The 14,304-nt window shown below is 40.7% G+C and overlaps 2 protein-coding genes across 14 annotated transcripts in view; both read right to left on the reverse strand.

Annotated features, from left to right (window-relative positions):
• map7d3 (MAP7 domain containing 3) overlaps positions 1-7,307 on the reverse strand; it is a 37,491-nt gene extending 30,184 nt beyond the window's left edge. For 12 of the 13 annotated variants that reach the window (XM_030062665.1, XM_030062662.1, XM_030062658.1 and 9 more), the window contains exon 1: positions 7,175-7,287. In XM_030062665.1, the coding sequence (XP_029918525.1) occupies positions 7,175-7,220 (46 nt within the window). In that variant the 5' untranslated portion in view covers positions 7,221-7,287. Of the gene's footprint in view, positions 1-7,174 lie in introns of all 13 variants that reach the window. The other variant, XM_030062655.1, reaches the window with a different exon arrangement.
• Positions 7,308-8,840: 1,533 nt separating this feature from the next.
• LOC115367016 (tumor necrosis factor receptor superfamily member EDAR-like) lies at positions 8,841-12,346 on the reverse strand. The gene is made up of 11 exons (XM_030062708.1): positions 12,318-12,346; positions 11,940-11,991; positions 11,704-11,817; positions 11,386-11,564; positions 10,535-10,650; positions 10,351-10,401; positions 10,139-10,249; positions 9,904-10,051; positions 9,661-9,793; positions 9,377-9,416; positions 8,841-9,240 (listed from the first exon to the last, which is right to left on the reverse strand). Exons 2-11 carry the CDS (start codon positions 11,985-11,987, stop codon positions 8,972-8,974), a joined length of 1,209 nt encoding a protein of 402 aa, XP_029918568.1. The 5' UTR covers positions 11,988-11,991; positions 12,318-12,346; the 3' UTR covers positions 8,841-8,971.
• Between the last annotated feature and the right edge of the window lie 1,958 nt (positions 12,347-14,304).

The following is a 14,304-nucleotide window of genomic DNA, read 5'->3' on the forward strand; positions in this document are numbered from 1 at the left end:
TAAAATGATGATAATGTCATTTTTGATAGGGTGTGTACCAAACAAGCATGCTTTCTTACATCTGGACAATTTGTAGGCTAGAGCATCACGTAGCACCATTACACTTTATTTACAACAATGTCTTCTCAAACATTTTACCTTTATCACAAACTGCAGTTCCTGTGATTTGGATATTGCACTTGACCATATTGCCAAGTGCAATATGGCCATAAACCATTTAACTATGTCGTTACAAAGAGCAAATATCTGAAACTGTGATGGACAAGCCACATCCTTTGTGGTTGGTGGACTTGAATAAAGTGTAATTGTAATATTTTTGTATTGCAATTCCAGGTGCACAATGCTGACAAAAATATCACATTACAATGTTTTCCAGGCATGTTGTAATTTTGATAACTGTAAACCTTTGGAAAATGCAAAAGGGAAAAATCTTTCCATCTGCTATGGCTAAAAATGTATTTTCAGTATTCCAACAACCTGCGGCACACATAGAGGTCATGTGATACGCTTCACATAGGGCTGGCTCATTTAGTGAACCTTTGCACTATTAGAGGCCAAACATCCAGCGAGAGGGAGAGGTGATCGGCAAACGACCCACTTTGCACCTGGTTCACTCGGACCTTAAACTGAACCTACCCATTTCCTTTCATCTAATGGCAAGCACAGAGACATACCTATTACTTCCACAGCACAAACAAAATACTGCATACTTTTACAGAAGTTCTTGACATGATACTGCACATGTTGATAGTGTGATGTTGATTTTTACTATATACTGGGCAACACTATCTGCAATATATTAAATTTCAATATATCATCCTCTCCTCTCTAGTTATCATGCCATGATGAGGACTTACAGCTCTAAATCCTCCAAGATACTTATCAGATCTGCCAATGATTAAGCCAGATATCAGAGGGACTGTGACATAGTGAGAAAACATGGCGAACAGGGTATGCACTTAACAGAGCACTGATATTTATTCTGTAGCAGCATCAGTGCTGTCAGGTTGGAGCAGATTACAGAAGGTCAAAGTCTGCAGCTAATCTCATGTAGCACTGTAGAAGGTCACTTCACTTTTGATGTCAGACTCCTTCAGCCAGCTGCACTGATGAATAGGTTAAATGATGGGTGACTACCTTTTGATTGGGGTCACAGATGTGGTCTGACTGCCTTCTTCACAGCTCTTCTATACACACCATAACTTAAAGCAGGAAAAACACACTTTCCTGCTGGTCAGCCGATTTAGCCGGTGACTTTCCAGTCACAAGCCCTCTTTTCAAACCAATCAATTGATTGATCGATAGATAGATGGACTACTTTACTGATCCCCAGAAGGGTAACTTAAAGGCCCCATGCTGTACAATTTTCCAGGGTTTTATTTTAACTGTTTATATTCCTGCATGATGTATTTATGGTTTTGAGTACCTGTGGTCCACTAAATATAGTTTCACAGCTCCTCTCTCTTGCCTTTCTCCTGGAGCTCTGGCAGCACGGTTTGTTTAGCCAAGCAGAAGAGAGAATCAGCACCTCTCCAATGATTGGCTGACTGTTTTCTGAGTGATATATGGTCGGGCCAATCACAGGCAAGTAACTGAAACCTATGCTGCTCAACGGTACTCACCGGTAAATGGGAATTATCAACTTATATGGATCTATATTATGTGTGATTGTCATGGCTACCTCTGAGCGTGTTGTATGACCGTACATGTTTGAGCCCGGCTCAGATCCCAAACCACAGATGAAACCGGCATTGTATTGTGTCAGGTTGATAAAACAGTCGGCGCTGAAATGAGCTGAACAGACGAGCAAATTTGGACTAAAATCCTGCGGGACCCGGGAAAAAATGACCATCAGCCACTGGTCTCTAACGTGTGTTTCTTTTGGAAGACTGTGCAATGAAACCTGAGTCTCCTTGCATCCGTCTAAGGTGCCGCAACATTTGCTGGACATGTCACTAACTTGTTACCTTGTTACCTGGGGAGCGGAGGACCTAGTTTAAGTGGGCGGATTCGCCGTATGTGTGACATAGAAAGGAGGTGGTGCTGTCCGCTCGTCTTAAATAGAGAGTTTCAAAGAACGGGCTGTGTGCATTTCTCCATTTATCACAGGTTTAATGCATGGGACAGTATTTATGTGGCCCCTATCAAAAACAACGAAAATTGCATTTTTCATGCCATGGGGCCTATAAGTTGTTGCATCAGTATATGACAAAGACAATATCACGCTAAAAAGTAGCTCACAGCTGCCCCAGCATACCATTGTGCAATGTGTGTCCTATATTTATGTTTAGTGCAGAGGATAAGTTTTTTGTAAGCATAATCTCAAAAGTGTTATTATGTGGATTGTGGGATGCTAAATAATGGACATGGAGAGATGAAACTGCCACCAATCCTCTCATCACACTAACACTAGTTACTGAGGGGAGAGGGCATAGCAACCAGCAGCTCTTTTATTGGAGTATATGTACGCATGATACCCAAAGTTAAAACACATCCTTATCTTTATGGAAAAGCGGGTCATGCCAAGCCAGGCTCTCTGTGTCACAGGGAAACTGTTGCTAAGGGATGCAGAGAGGCAGACAGTAACAAGTGTGCCTCAACAAGGTTATATAAACAAAGAAACAGCTTTTCAAATGAGATGATTCACAGTTGAATGAAAGGAGAAAATGATGAAGCTTTGAAGTTTCATCCATCTGACTAAATGACTAATTACAAACAATAACTATGTACTTCATGGTAGGGCTGCGCAATAATACACATTTAATTTAGCAACTTTCAACAGAAGCATGAAATGATAATAATGAAATTATGACAGTGATACGTAAGGACATAGACAAGCTCAAAAATCCACATTCACACAAGCCAGGTTTATGACGTCATTAGCACCAGCCCTACTCGTCGCTTGAGTATTTTATTTTTTCAATAAATAAATATACATTATTTAATTAATAAAACTCAAAATGACTACTTCACATGAACAATATTAATGTAAATAAGAGATTTACTGAAAAAATTACTTTTCAGATGGCTAGAGTATCAGATAAAATAGAAATTACAATCTGCTGTGCAAGCAGACAGGGCAGTGTGCAGGAACGATTTGCATATTCATAGATCTACACATTCTTAATGAGGGCAAGGTGCAGGGTTACATTTAAGTAGTTTTAAGGCATTAAGGGATGTTTTTTTCATGTTTTTTTTTTAGGAGTTTAACAAATCACTAGAGGGGGACTTTAAAATTAAGGAAATACTATTTACACTGACAAACTGAACAGGTTCCTCAACAATGTATTACAGTACATGAAGTGAATAATTTGAGAAGAACCAAATATTACCTGTCAGTCCCATGATCTTCATCAAGGAGACAACAGACTTAGACCTAAAACAATCTGAGGCAGCCAAACTGTAAAGTCCTTTGGTCAGGGGGACAGGGAATTCAGAGCAGACAGGAAAGGAGTTGGGCTGAGTAAGTAAAAACAGTACTGCCAAGCTAAAAAACATGGAATCTGTCTTTCAGCTCCCGGTTTCAGATCCCTACTAACTGCAATATATCCGGTTTAACAAGCCTTTCAGTCTCTGACCTTTTACACAGCATGACCACATTTCAGTTCATGCTAATTGTGATTCTGTGATGATTTAACTAATTTTCCAAGCAACCTATGTGAGTGACAGAGACAGTGGATATGCTCACTCTTATTGAGCCTCCTGATCTGTATGACAAAATCTGGCGACGTCAGGCAACAGTACCTGTCACTAAAGCAAATACGCAGAACTATACGCTCTCCCCTGACAAACAAAGCTTTAATGAGCCAAGAGATGATATTCTGTTTTCCCAGCAGACCTCATGAGAGCCAGGTGCCCTGATGGACTGTGGGAAAATAACCAATCAGAAGGGGCCTCTGGCTCTCATCTCTCCATCACTATGGAGATTTGCATACATAAGCATATATCAGTAACGATTAAGGAAACTGAGACCAAAAGCTCAAACTGTCAAAGAAATAAGATAATAGCTATAAATAAGGGCCACATCGCTTGCACTGACCCTGACCATTAATTCGACATCAGCCTGATCTGTGACATTATCGCAACTAGCGCAGAGATTGTGGCTTAGGTGGCATTACATGTTGACACAACTGGAAACACATTAAAAGCTGAGGTCCAGCCTGCAGGCTGTTTGGTTATTATGGCTGCAGTAAAGATCAGTCTCTCACCAGGGGGCTTATGATGACCCTGCTCTGCAGGCTAGACTGGGAAGCTATAAACAGGAAACAGGCCAGCCTGCAATAGATCACAACAATTCTGGCCACATGTTAACACAGAACAGCTTACAATAGTAGCAACCTGAAAACATAGCATTTGTCTGAGAATGAATTATTACTGCACAATTTCAGACAAATCCACATACAAACACCCTCAGGAAAAGCTCACAACCATTGCATGCACCTCTGGCCTTCTTTGATGTGAATACATACCTCCCACACATGCTACACTGAAGAGGCAAGAGGTCAGGCTGCTGCCACCTCCCCTTAGTTCCAGCTTCTAGTTGCAGCCTCAATTGTGTCTGGAAGTGTGGTAGAACTGCAAGCGCCTTGGGTAGCGAGTGTCCACACTGCTTAATGTTTCGAGTCTTCAGAGAACACAGCTGATGCACACACACGCACACACTAATACACCAAATCTTCTATGGGATTACCGGGGACATGTTCATGTAAAGGTAAGCCCTGGCTATTTCAAGTGCTAGCAGGATGATGACACATCCCAGGCTATATACTCACTGGGTCCCCTGACTCTGGCTCAGGAGGCTTCCCTACCAGGTGGTTCACACTCTTATTAAGTAAAGCTGACAGGGAACTTGCACGCTTGTGTTTGTGCACACGTGCATGTGTTATATGCAAATATTATTGTATGTATTGTCAAGGCAGCACTATTCTGATACAATATAAAACACTACAATCTGCTGTGGCATGCTGAAAAAAGCAATAACATAAGAATACCAAAGAATGGATACAGTGTAGTAAAATAAAACTGCATGAGTGACAGACTAATTCCAGATGTAGGCTAAACAAATGAAAAATATTTGTTATTCAAATCTTTGATGTGCATGTTCACGTGTGTGTGTGTGTGTGTGTGTGTGTGTGTGTGTGATGCGGCATTTCAGATTTGTCCAAGAGAAGCACAACTTTTTTTTCTCTGGACAGCTCTGAAAAACTACACAGTGAAATTAAGGCATGTCCGTTTCCTATTTGGTTAAATCCAACCAGTCCAGAAATATTTTTCATGCTTTTAATTCTGCAGTAGCACAGGCTGAGCCAGGATCAGGATAGCCTTGCAGTGTGACTTGCAGGCATCTGATCTTCCTTCATAATAGCAGGATACATTCACTCCTTGCTCACATTCTTGTGGAGATGACCATGCATATGAGCAGTTTAGGTTAGACTGGACGAGATTCCAGACATTATTTTATTATTCTCAATCTTGTACTCTGGCTGAAGGCTGGGGGAACTTCTGCACAGAGTGGTTAGGAATTTTCAAAACACCCACTACCAACCTCTCTTCTAAACTCAACACAAAGCCAGGATCACAACATTTCACATCAATTCAGACTGGTTGGATATTTTAACAAAACCACGAAAATGGGTGGATGTAATTTCCAGTGTCAAAATACTGAATGGGAAAGTGGAGGGAAACAGGAAGATTGGACCTACTTAAGGCCCAGATTTAGCCAGGAATAAAATAGGCCTACACCCACACCGAGTATGCAGAAAAAAAAAAATCCTTCATACCCTACAACATAAAAAATCTGTCAGCCCAACTGCAGCTAGAGTAACTGGGCATTCGGGCACCCTGATGCAGACATGGTGAAAACAGTAAACAAGTCTGCCTTCAAATGAGGAAGAGGCCAGCTGAGAAGTGACATTATTTTAAGAAGCGCTGCTGCTACAGTTGGCCTAAATTATATTATTTACAAAAATGCACATGTATTTTCGCATACTTGATGAGTATGGGCTGATGGCTCAACCAAAACTCTTATCACTGCATCACAGACAAGTTAAGAACTTGCAGCCTTATCTTCCCATCAGAGCTGTGTGCTACAACAGTACAGTGTCTGGAACTTGCTTTATCTAAAATCCAGGTCATACATTGTTATATAGTTACCCTCCCGAGACAGTGGAGTGGGCTATGCCATATGTCAACACATAAGCTTTACTGGGGACTAATGAATACAACAATAACTGGAAGACCACTCTGTATCCCGAACTACAGAGGAAGAGAAGACTTCCAGTCTTAAGCAGGAAGCTATGAAATTCCCGATGCAATGTGTTAAAGTTGCTGATCTGAGGGTAAAACATGTTTGATAACGGTTACTGCAGATTACTGTTAACTAGAATTGGAAAAATACTATGCACACACCACTAATAGGCTGCCTGAACTGCAGATGAAGTCGCACGATCATCAGTTTTGACAATAAATCAAAAACCATGAGTAAGTTTAGGCTTAAGTTTCGTAGCTAGTGATACTAACTAACTCAGCTACAGAATAGACATCTTAACTATTGCCGTTAACTTTTAACATTGGCTTGATGTACCAACCCTTCAAACTTTGATGTGGCTTCTTGATTGGCCTGACTTTGGTACTCACAACGCAACATTTGTTTATTTATTTACTTTTGCAAAGCTGGTACTGAGCTAGGTTGTCCTATGCTGCCAGAAAAGTTAAGTTTTTGTATGTCAAATGGCTTTTAACTTACAAATAATGAGTTAACTTGCTATTTCAACTAACGTTAGCGAATGTTCACTGCCTACAGCTAACTACTCCCAGTTTGATTTCTGAGCTTTGCTAGCTGATTCGGTAAACAGTGCAAATGCATTAATCAGCAAGAGCGGTTAATAAAAAAGCATCTAACTTTAATTCAAAGGAACCAAGTCTGGCGATTACTGGCTAAAAAGAAAATGTTTGATGAGGAAAACAAGTTGCAGGACTTCCACCCGTCCATTGTCAGCAAATAACCGGCCAGCTAGCTAACATTTCTAGCCAAAAGGCTGACCGCGTTATGTTGAGGCACGTTCAAATAAACCGGTTACTAGCGGCACTATGCCCGCAAACATTTAAAAGTAATTACAACACTGCTAAGAACAGTCAGCTCATGAATAATTATGACTGCCAGTCTGTTTCTTACCCATTTGAGCTCGCAAGCCCTTGAGAGACGTTGCACCCTCCGCCATTTCTATGAAGTTTTCCTTCTCTGTTTTTTCTAAACCAAAGGCGCGTAACACATCGCAACCGGTAGGACACCACGGGGACGTGGACATCAAAGATAGGTAACAAGTCGTAACCTCTCACTCCAACCCTTTTCCGGAATTCACAGGAAGCGCAGTGGACCGAAGTCGTCTTCAGTGTAAAGTTGTTAGATGTGGTCAACTGTTGCTGATATTTTCCAATTAAAAGAATTTTCGGAGTATATTTGGACAGAAATTAGACACAATTTACACACAGAATGAACCATTTTCATCACACAAGCTTGCCAGGATTGTCAAACTATAAACTCAGACATAGCCTACAGCTCGCCACTTTCATCAGTGTGAAAAGATGGTCAAGAGTAATCAAAGTCCACAGACAACTGCAAAAAATGTGTTTGGCATGTGAACATTTCTTTGCTTTTAATAGTCACTTGTTGATTTTATTCCCGCTGGTTAGGCCTACTCACGTCTGACGAGAATGCACCATTTTGCAGTCTTTGTGCGTGGTGGCTCCGCCCATGTATGCAGATCGAGGTTGATACGGTGCTTTATTAGCAACTACTGAGTGGTTAGTCTTTTTAATAGACAATCTAAAGTGGACATGCAGAGAAAAACACCCAAGGGGAAATTGCTTTGATAGCCAAGTGCGTCTCCTAGCGTGGATATAGGTGGTATTGCATGCTAATAAATTGAGTGTTGCATACTAATCTTAGCAACCCAGAAATCATGAGACAGGCATACTTTTCATGCAGCAGTGAAGACCAGTGCAGAACAAATAAAATCAGACGCTTCAGCCTGACCTTGAGCTGTGACATGAAACACATTAAAGTGTAATTTCTCATGCATAGCAATCATACCACTTATTTTACATGAACATGTTAAGAGTTAGAGACTTTTCAGAGAAGTGAGAATGGAAGTTAAAATCAAGGAAGTAAAAGTAAACTTCACTGTGGCCAACAAAGAAATTTTCATTTGTATGCAAGATGGCTTTGATTCTCCAACTTCTCTGCAGGCAGATGTAGTGTCAAGAGGATTTATAGAAGGAAATAAATGGCGAGCTTACCTTGTTGAAGGTGCGGAGGAGTCTGAGGAGCTGGATAGATCAAGGCAAATTATTAGACGGTGAACTCCTCCCAATAAAGGAGCAACACATTTTCCCAGGGCTCTATGTTCTTTCTCTTGATATCAACACTACATCCTCTGTCCTAGCCCCTCTCACATGCTTTAGCCAGAGGGCCTCTCATCTATTTTACATGGTAAACAGGAAGAACACCACATGCAGGGTTCAGTTGCAATGGCCTGAATAATACAGAACAGTGTTATTTAACACTGAAAGCACAAATAATGATTGTTTGACATTAACTATATACCTCAGTGATTCAATCATGTGACACCAATGAAAAAACAGTAAGTGGTTTATTCAGGTCACACAGTACAAAGCAAAGTCTTCACATAAAACAAAATATAGCGGACAATTAAGTGAAAAAAATGTTTGAACGAATGTCAGTAGTTTACTCACAAGTATTGTTTTCATGCCCACTATTTACCGTTGCAGTAATAACACATTTTTGCGCTAAATTCAGTTCATTTCTGTAGGGGAAAATGTAGCACTCAGCCCAAAGCAGTAAGTTTTAGGAGCATTAGACTGTCCTAGTAACAATGACCTCATGCAAAGTAGGTCACAAATGCTGTGGAGTAGTAGGGCCATGCTATCACCATCTCCAGGTTTTAATTGGTCATCTGGTCACCAAAGCTCGGTGTATCAGTGCAACAGCCTCAGGGCTTGGTAGGAGTGCAGCAGCCTGGGCCAGTTGGGGCAAGAGTGTGTAGGTAGAGGTGCGCAGGTACTGGAAGAGGTCCTGGAAGTCTTGGAGGTGAGTGAGGACCTGAGGTGGGACACCCAAAGACCGCCCTAGTCTCCTCAACATGCCACTTTTGTCAGAAGAGCCAAACAGCAGGGACAAGTCCTGAACTGTATCATAGTTGAGTATCTCAATACCCTCACCTGGACCAAGGCAGAACAACATTAATCAACAACAAATACTGCAGAAATGACCAACACGTACTTCAGTATTGTGCCCCGCCACCCAAACTAAAATCCTAGTCTAGTGTCTGGTGTAAAGGCTGGAGGAAAAACATACCTTGAGCAACCTCCCATATTTTCTGTAGTTTTTGCTCCATCTAATATTGACATAGAAAAGAGGAAAATGTTTAGTAGCTATAATTGTATCAGTGATTCTCAATAGTCATTCCTACAATAAGCAGGAGGAATTCTTATTTAATAAAATGTATATGCTATTTGGTGTAAATCTCCATCAAAAACACCTTGCAAATTTGTGAGTGCATACATTTTTAAGCCTGAAGCATGAACTTTGGCATTGTTAGAGGCATGCTCTACCCAGTGAGATATATCAGAGCACTATACCTCCTCTGTGGAGTAGCAGTTGCCTCCTTGCTCCTCATCTGCATTCTGACCAGAGGGTTTGATGTTGGTGGTGACATTAATGACAATCGAAGTCGGGTGCACCTCATTCTCATGGCTCAGTGAGTTCAGGCCTCTGGGTGGAGAGATAATTGAATGTGTTAATAAACAGAGTTAGATAAATTAAATGAGTTCTGTGGTATGATTTATGTGAGACTGCTCCATGAGGCATTATTTGTAAGGTACCTGAGCGGATCCTCAGATGGACCAAAAGCATGTGTAGGGGCTTCTATTGGTTTAATGGTTTGCTCGGTGGTGCTGGAGAGAGGCAAGTCCTGAGGGTCCACTCCAGAGAATATCCTCTCAGTCCTGGAGCAGTAGTCAGGCACCTGCTCTGAACACAAAGGAGAATATGATCCCATTAAATTGAGCAAAGACAGACAGACAAATACAAATGGCATAAGCACTATGTCTAACTTACTGAATCTCTCAGCAGTCAGCAGGAAGGCCCAAAGCAGCAGAACCACCACAAAAGTTGAGGCAGCTGTTGCTGACCCAATCAGAACCATTGAAATGGTTCCTTTCTTTGCCCCTTGGTGGAAAAGGAGAAAAAATATTAAAATCTAATGCAAATATTAAGATCTAATGTCTGAGCTGGAAAAGGTGACCTTGAAGATGCATAAGGTTACTCACTCGTCTCTGTGAGTTCACTGAAACCTTCCCTGCGCTCAGTGACTGCAATCTCTGCAAGTGAACAGAAGTTATAACCTCCATAATGTCTTTGGAAAACTTGCAGTCAATAAAAACTACTAACAGAGGCTTGTTAACATTGCAATGTAGTTCTACATCAGTCATTGATTTAATCTCCGGTTGTTACCTGCTTTAGAGGCTCGAGCAGCCAAAAGCAAACACTCTTGACGGACGGCACCCATGTGGTAACAAGGCACACAAGACAGCTCTATTTCCCCTGTGATGCTCCTGAGCTCATAATACCTGTAGACACAAGCACACACATGTAGGGCACACATGGAAAGTTAAAAACACAAAGATAAATGCTGATTATTAGGAGTTGATGACTCATTTTTGCACTGATGAATCAGTTACGAATTCTGTTGATTCAACTGAATCAATCTGCTAAAAGAGATAAATAGAATGTCTTGCTCTGACTTTGGCCTGAATTGATATGAAATGCTTTGAATTGATTGCTAATTGTTAATTTTTAAAAAATCTAAGATTATGGTGATCTAACTAAATACTATGAATTGCAATTTTTTTAAATTCATTCTTTCATTGAATGAATAAAGTAGAAGAAATACTGTTGTCTAATTTTTGAAATTTCACATATAAAATGAGAGTCTCATATTATTGCACGTGGATTACTATTGTATTATTTTAATATCTTTGTATGCAATTTTTTGTTGTATTTTATATGTATATATTTTGTGTTATATTTTAGTGTTCATTCATTTGTGAAGCACATTGTGCTGCATCCATTTGTACAAAATGTGCCATAGAAATAAACCGAAATGAACAGAAATAAACATTTTGACAAAACATACTGAATTGAATTGTTGACTAGACAAACTCAAATTGAATTGAATTGTTAAAAAAAGAAAAAAAAAATCAGCTGAATTGACATCTAGTGAATTGTGAATTGAACTGAATCAACAATCCACATTCCTAATGATTATTAATTAGCTCCAGACAGGCACTATGGGGCCTACTCACCCTGGGAGGCAGCGTCCACACTGGGCATCACTGGTGGCTGAGCATGCTGTCCTCTCCAGGCGGTTCAGCAGATTGCACTGAGTACAGCGAGTGCAGGGAGCCACACTCGTCTCTGGGCTGAACTTCCCTGCTGCACACATCACACAGACGCCCTCGCCACCATCCCCGAAGCCACAGTCCTGAGAGAAGATACACAATATAGGGACAATCATTCACTGGAGATGGACAGGAAGAAAGAAGGAAAGAGATGCTGCTATAATACTCCAGGCACTATATGAGTTATGTATTCTGTGTGTATGTGTGTGTGAGTTTGTGTACCTCTGCGAGCTGTTCTCCTGGTCCACACACAGGGCACTCAACACAGGTGCCATTACGGTGTAAGAACTCTGTCTGATCACAGCTTGGCTCACATTGCACCAGCACACACCAGACCTACAGACAAACAAGCCCGGGATAATCCTCAGGTACAGACTGACACAGGAGGAGACAGGGAAACGATTTGGCATGCCTTAAAAAGAAAAGGTCTCAAAATGAAAGAGGTAATGGAAACCTACCATGAGCAAAGCAGCATAAAGACAAGCCTCCATGGGCATACTTTTCATTGTCCTGTATTATAAAAAGCAAATTATATCACAGTATGTGTCTGAGATGAACAACCTAGAATAATTAGACAGTTTCATTTTATCTTGCTACACTGAAACCAGAGCTTGGCAAAAATATGTGCTGTCATGTGTTAACGATGACATTGAAACTCTAAAACACATTACAATTCAAATTTTACTCATGTTTGTTTGTGTAACTTCACATAAGTGAAGTTACACAAACAAACATTCAATAAAAACTGCTCAACATTCCCTACTATTACTTCCTGGAGGGTAAAAATGGTAGAAAAACAGCAATAAGACCATTTTTGTTTGATTCTATACTCTTACCTTATTTGTTGAGTTTCAAAATATTCATATATTTCAGCAAGCTGTACTTCTCATAGAGACTATTAACTATAAATGATCAACTAACTACGAACTCCAAGTCCATCATGACAGTGTGCCTTGCCTCTCACTGCAAACAGCCTCCCATCCAGCAGAGCTAAAGGGGTGGGAAAGATCCACGGGAATACCCCCATCCTACATCACCTGTGACGCAGGAGAGGTTCCCAAACAGGCCACTAGTGGATCAGTGAATACAAATCGTCCAGCTCCCTGCCTCAGCACCTCACGTCACACCTGGTCTTCTCACATTCCCTCTGGGGAACCCGCTTGGTTTGGCTCCGGCTCTGCCTCGTTAGACAGGGAGGGAGGGAGCAGAGAAGTGATTAAAATGTATGAATGAGTCCCTTGTAAAGCCCCTGCTTCCAAAAAAAGGAGGCTGAAAGAGACTTTGTGTGTGTGTGTGTGTGTGTGTGTGTGTGTGTGTGTGTGTGTGAGAGAGAGAGAGAGAGAGAGAGAGAGAGAGAGAGAGAGAGGGAGGGAGATAGAGAGCATAAAACATGACCTCTCTGCACCTACAACTATGTCCACTCAGGTACTGAACCCCATGAATAGTGAAGCATGGCGCTGCTGTCGAACCAAAACCTTGTATCTCCATAATATCAAGTTTTCAGGAGGGAAAACAGTCTTTTCACCAGGTTGATGACTGTATATTTTTTCAGTTTACATAATTTATTGTGTACAGTTTTCCTAACCCAAAAAGGGTTGTAGAACTTTCTGAACCCATAGAGGAGCATGTAAATACTCAAATTAAGCTAAAACAAGAAAATCACCAATTTTTTTTTTTTTTTTTTTTTTTATCGTTTATTTTTTATCGTCACTGTCTGGTGAAAAACCAGACAGTGACGATAAACAGGGTTAACCATCCATATTGAATTACAGTGACCCCACCACTATAGAAAATATAGTTGCAATATACTATTTGGCCACTAAGTGGTAGTGCAAAGCTACAAACCTCCTTTTCCTCTTTTGTTCAAATCACTTCATAAGACTAACAAGATGTTAGGGGCAAAGTTATATACATACGCTGGTTGTAAAAACTAAGCAGAAAGTTCATTTGTATTGAACGGAAAGTAACGTAGGCTTAGGGAGCACACATGACCATCAAACTTGACACTGGGAAACCAATTAGATTTGTTTGAGTACTTATCGGCACTTATCAGCAGAGGTTCCTTCTAAACCACAAACATAAAGAAGAATATGACTATGACTGTTTGCAGAAAATTTATGACTGCAACCTGACATATAGAACATACATGTACAGATGCAATGAACACATACAAACACACACACACACACACACACACATGCACGCACACACAATCACAAAACACATACACCTGCTGTCTTAGACAGAGCCACAGAGCCATAAGCATATTTAACTCAAACAAAGGCCTTTTGTTAACCCAAGTCTGAATGAGAAGCAGCGCGGCATTGTGACAAATTCAAATGCTCTTTTGAATTTACAAGATAAATTATGCCACCCTGTGCTTTTTGCTGCCATGGCTACCAGGAACCTCAGTTAGAATCATGTATCTATTATTAGAAGCATTCATTTTTATGTAGATGGAAACAAAAAAAAAAAAAAAAACAATGCCTGAGCCTTATATAACCAGTCTAAATACGTAGCTTGTGGTGTGGAGACAAAGGATTTCCATAATGTCACAGTAGTGGTACATCTGTGTCAATATCTATGCAAATGAGGCTGTCTGTTATCGAGTCAGAAGGTAGAAGACAGTTCTTGAGGTCTCTGACTCCTTCTTTATACTTTTGGCTATATTCCAAAGAGAAACCAATTCGACCACTGGGATACTCATACTACAGTCACATGTAGCTACAGGTCAATAGGAAAATATGATATTATTCACCTCCCAATAGGGTCTCACCTGTAAACTCATGGTGTGTTAAGGGTTTGTTCGTTATGTTTATTGCC

The sequence above is a fragment of the Myripristis murdjan genome, chromosome 10 (genome assembly GCF_902150065.1).
Source record: "Myripristis murdjan chromosome 10, fMyrMur1.1, whole genome shotgun sequence".
NCBI classification, from domain to species: domain Eukaryota; kingdom Metazoa; phylum Chordata; class Actinopteri; order Holocentriformes; family Holocentridae; genus Myripristis; species Myripristis murdjan.

Bases quoted from the DNA above. Each gene is read 5' to 3' on its own strand.
- LOC115367016 (XM_030062708.1), bottom strand. From the start codon at position 11,987: ATGAAAAGTATGCCCATGGAGGCTTGTCTTTATGCTGCTTTGCTCATG. The intron at 10,651-11,385 runs GTGAGTAGGCCC...TTGTGTCTACAG, and splicing joins TGTGGACGCTGCCTCCCAGG to GTATTATGAGCTCAGGAGCA. The intron at 10,250-10,350 runs GTGAGTAACCTT...TTTTCCACCAAG, and splicing joins CAGTGAACTCACAGAGACGA to GGGCAAAGAAAGGAACCATT.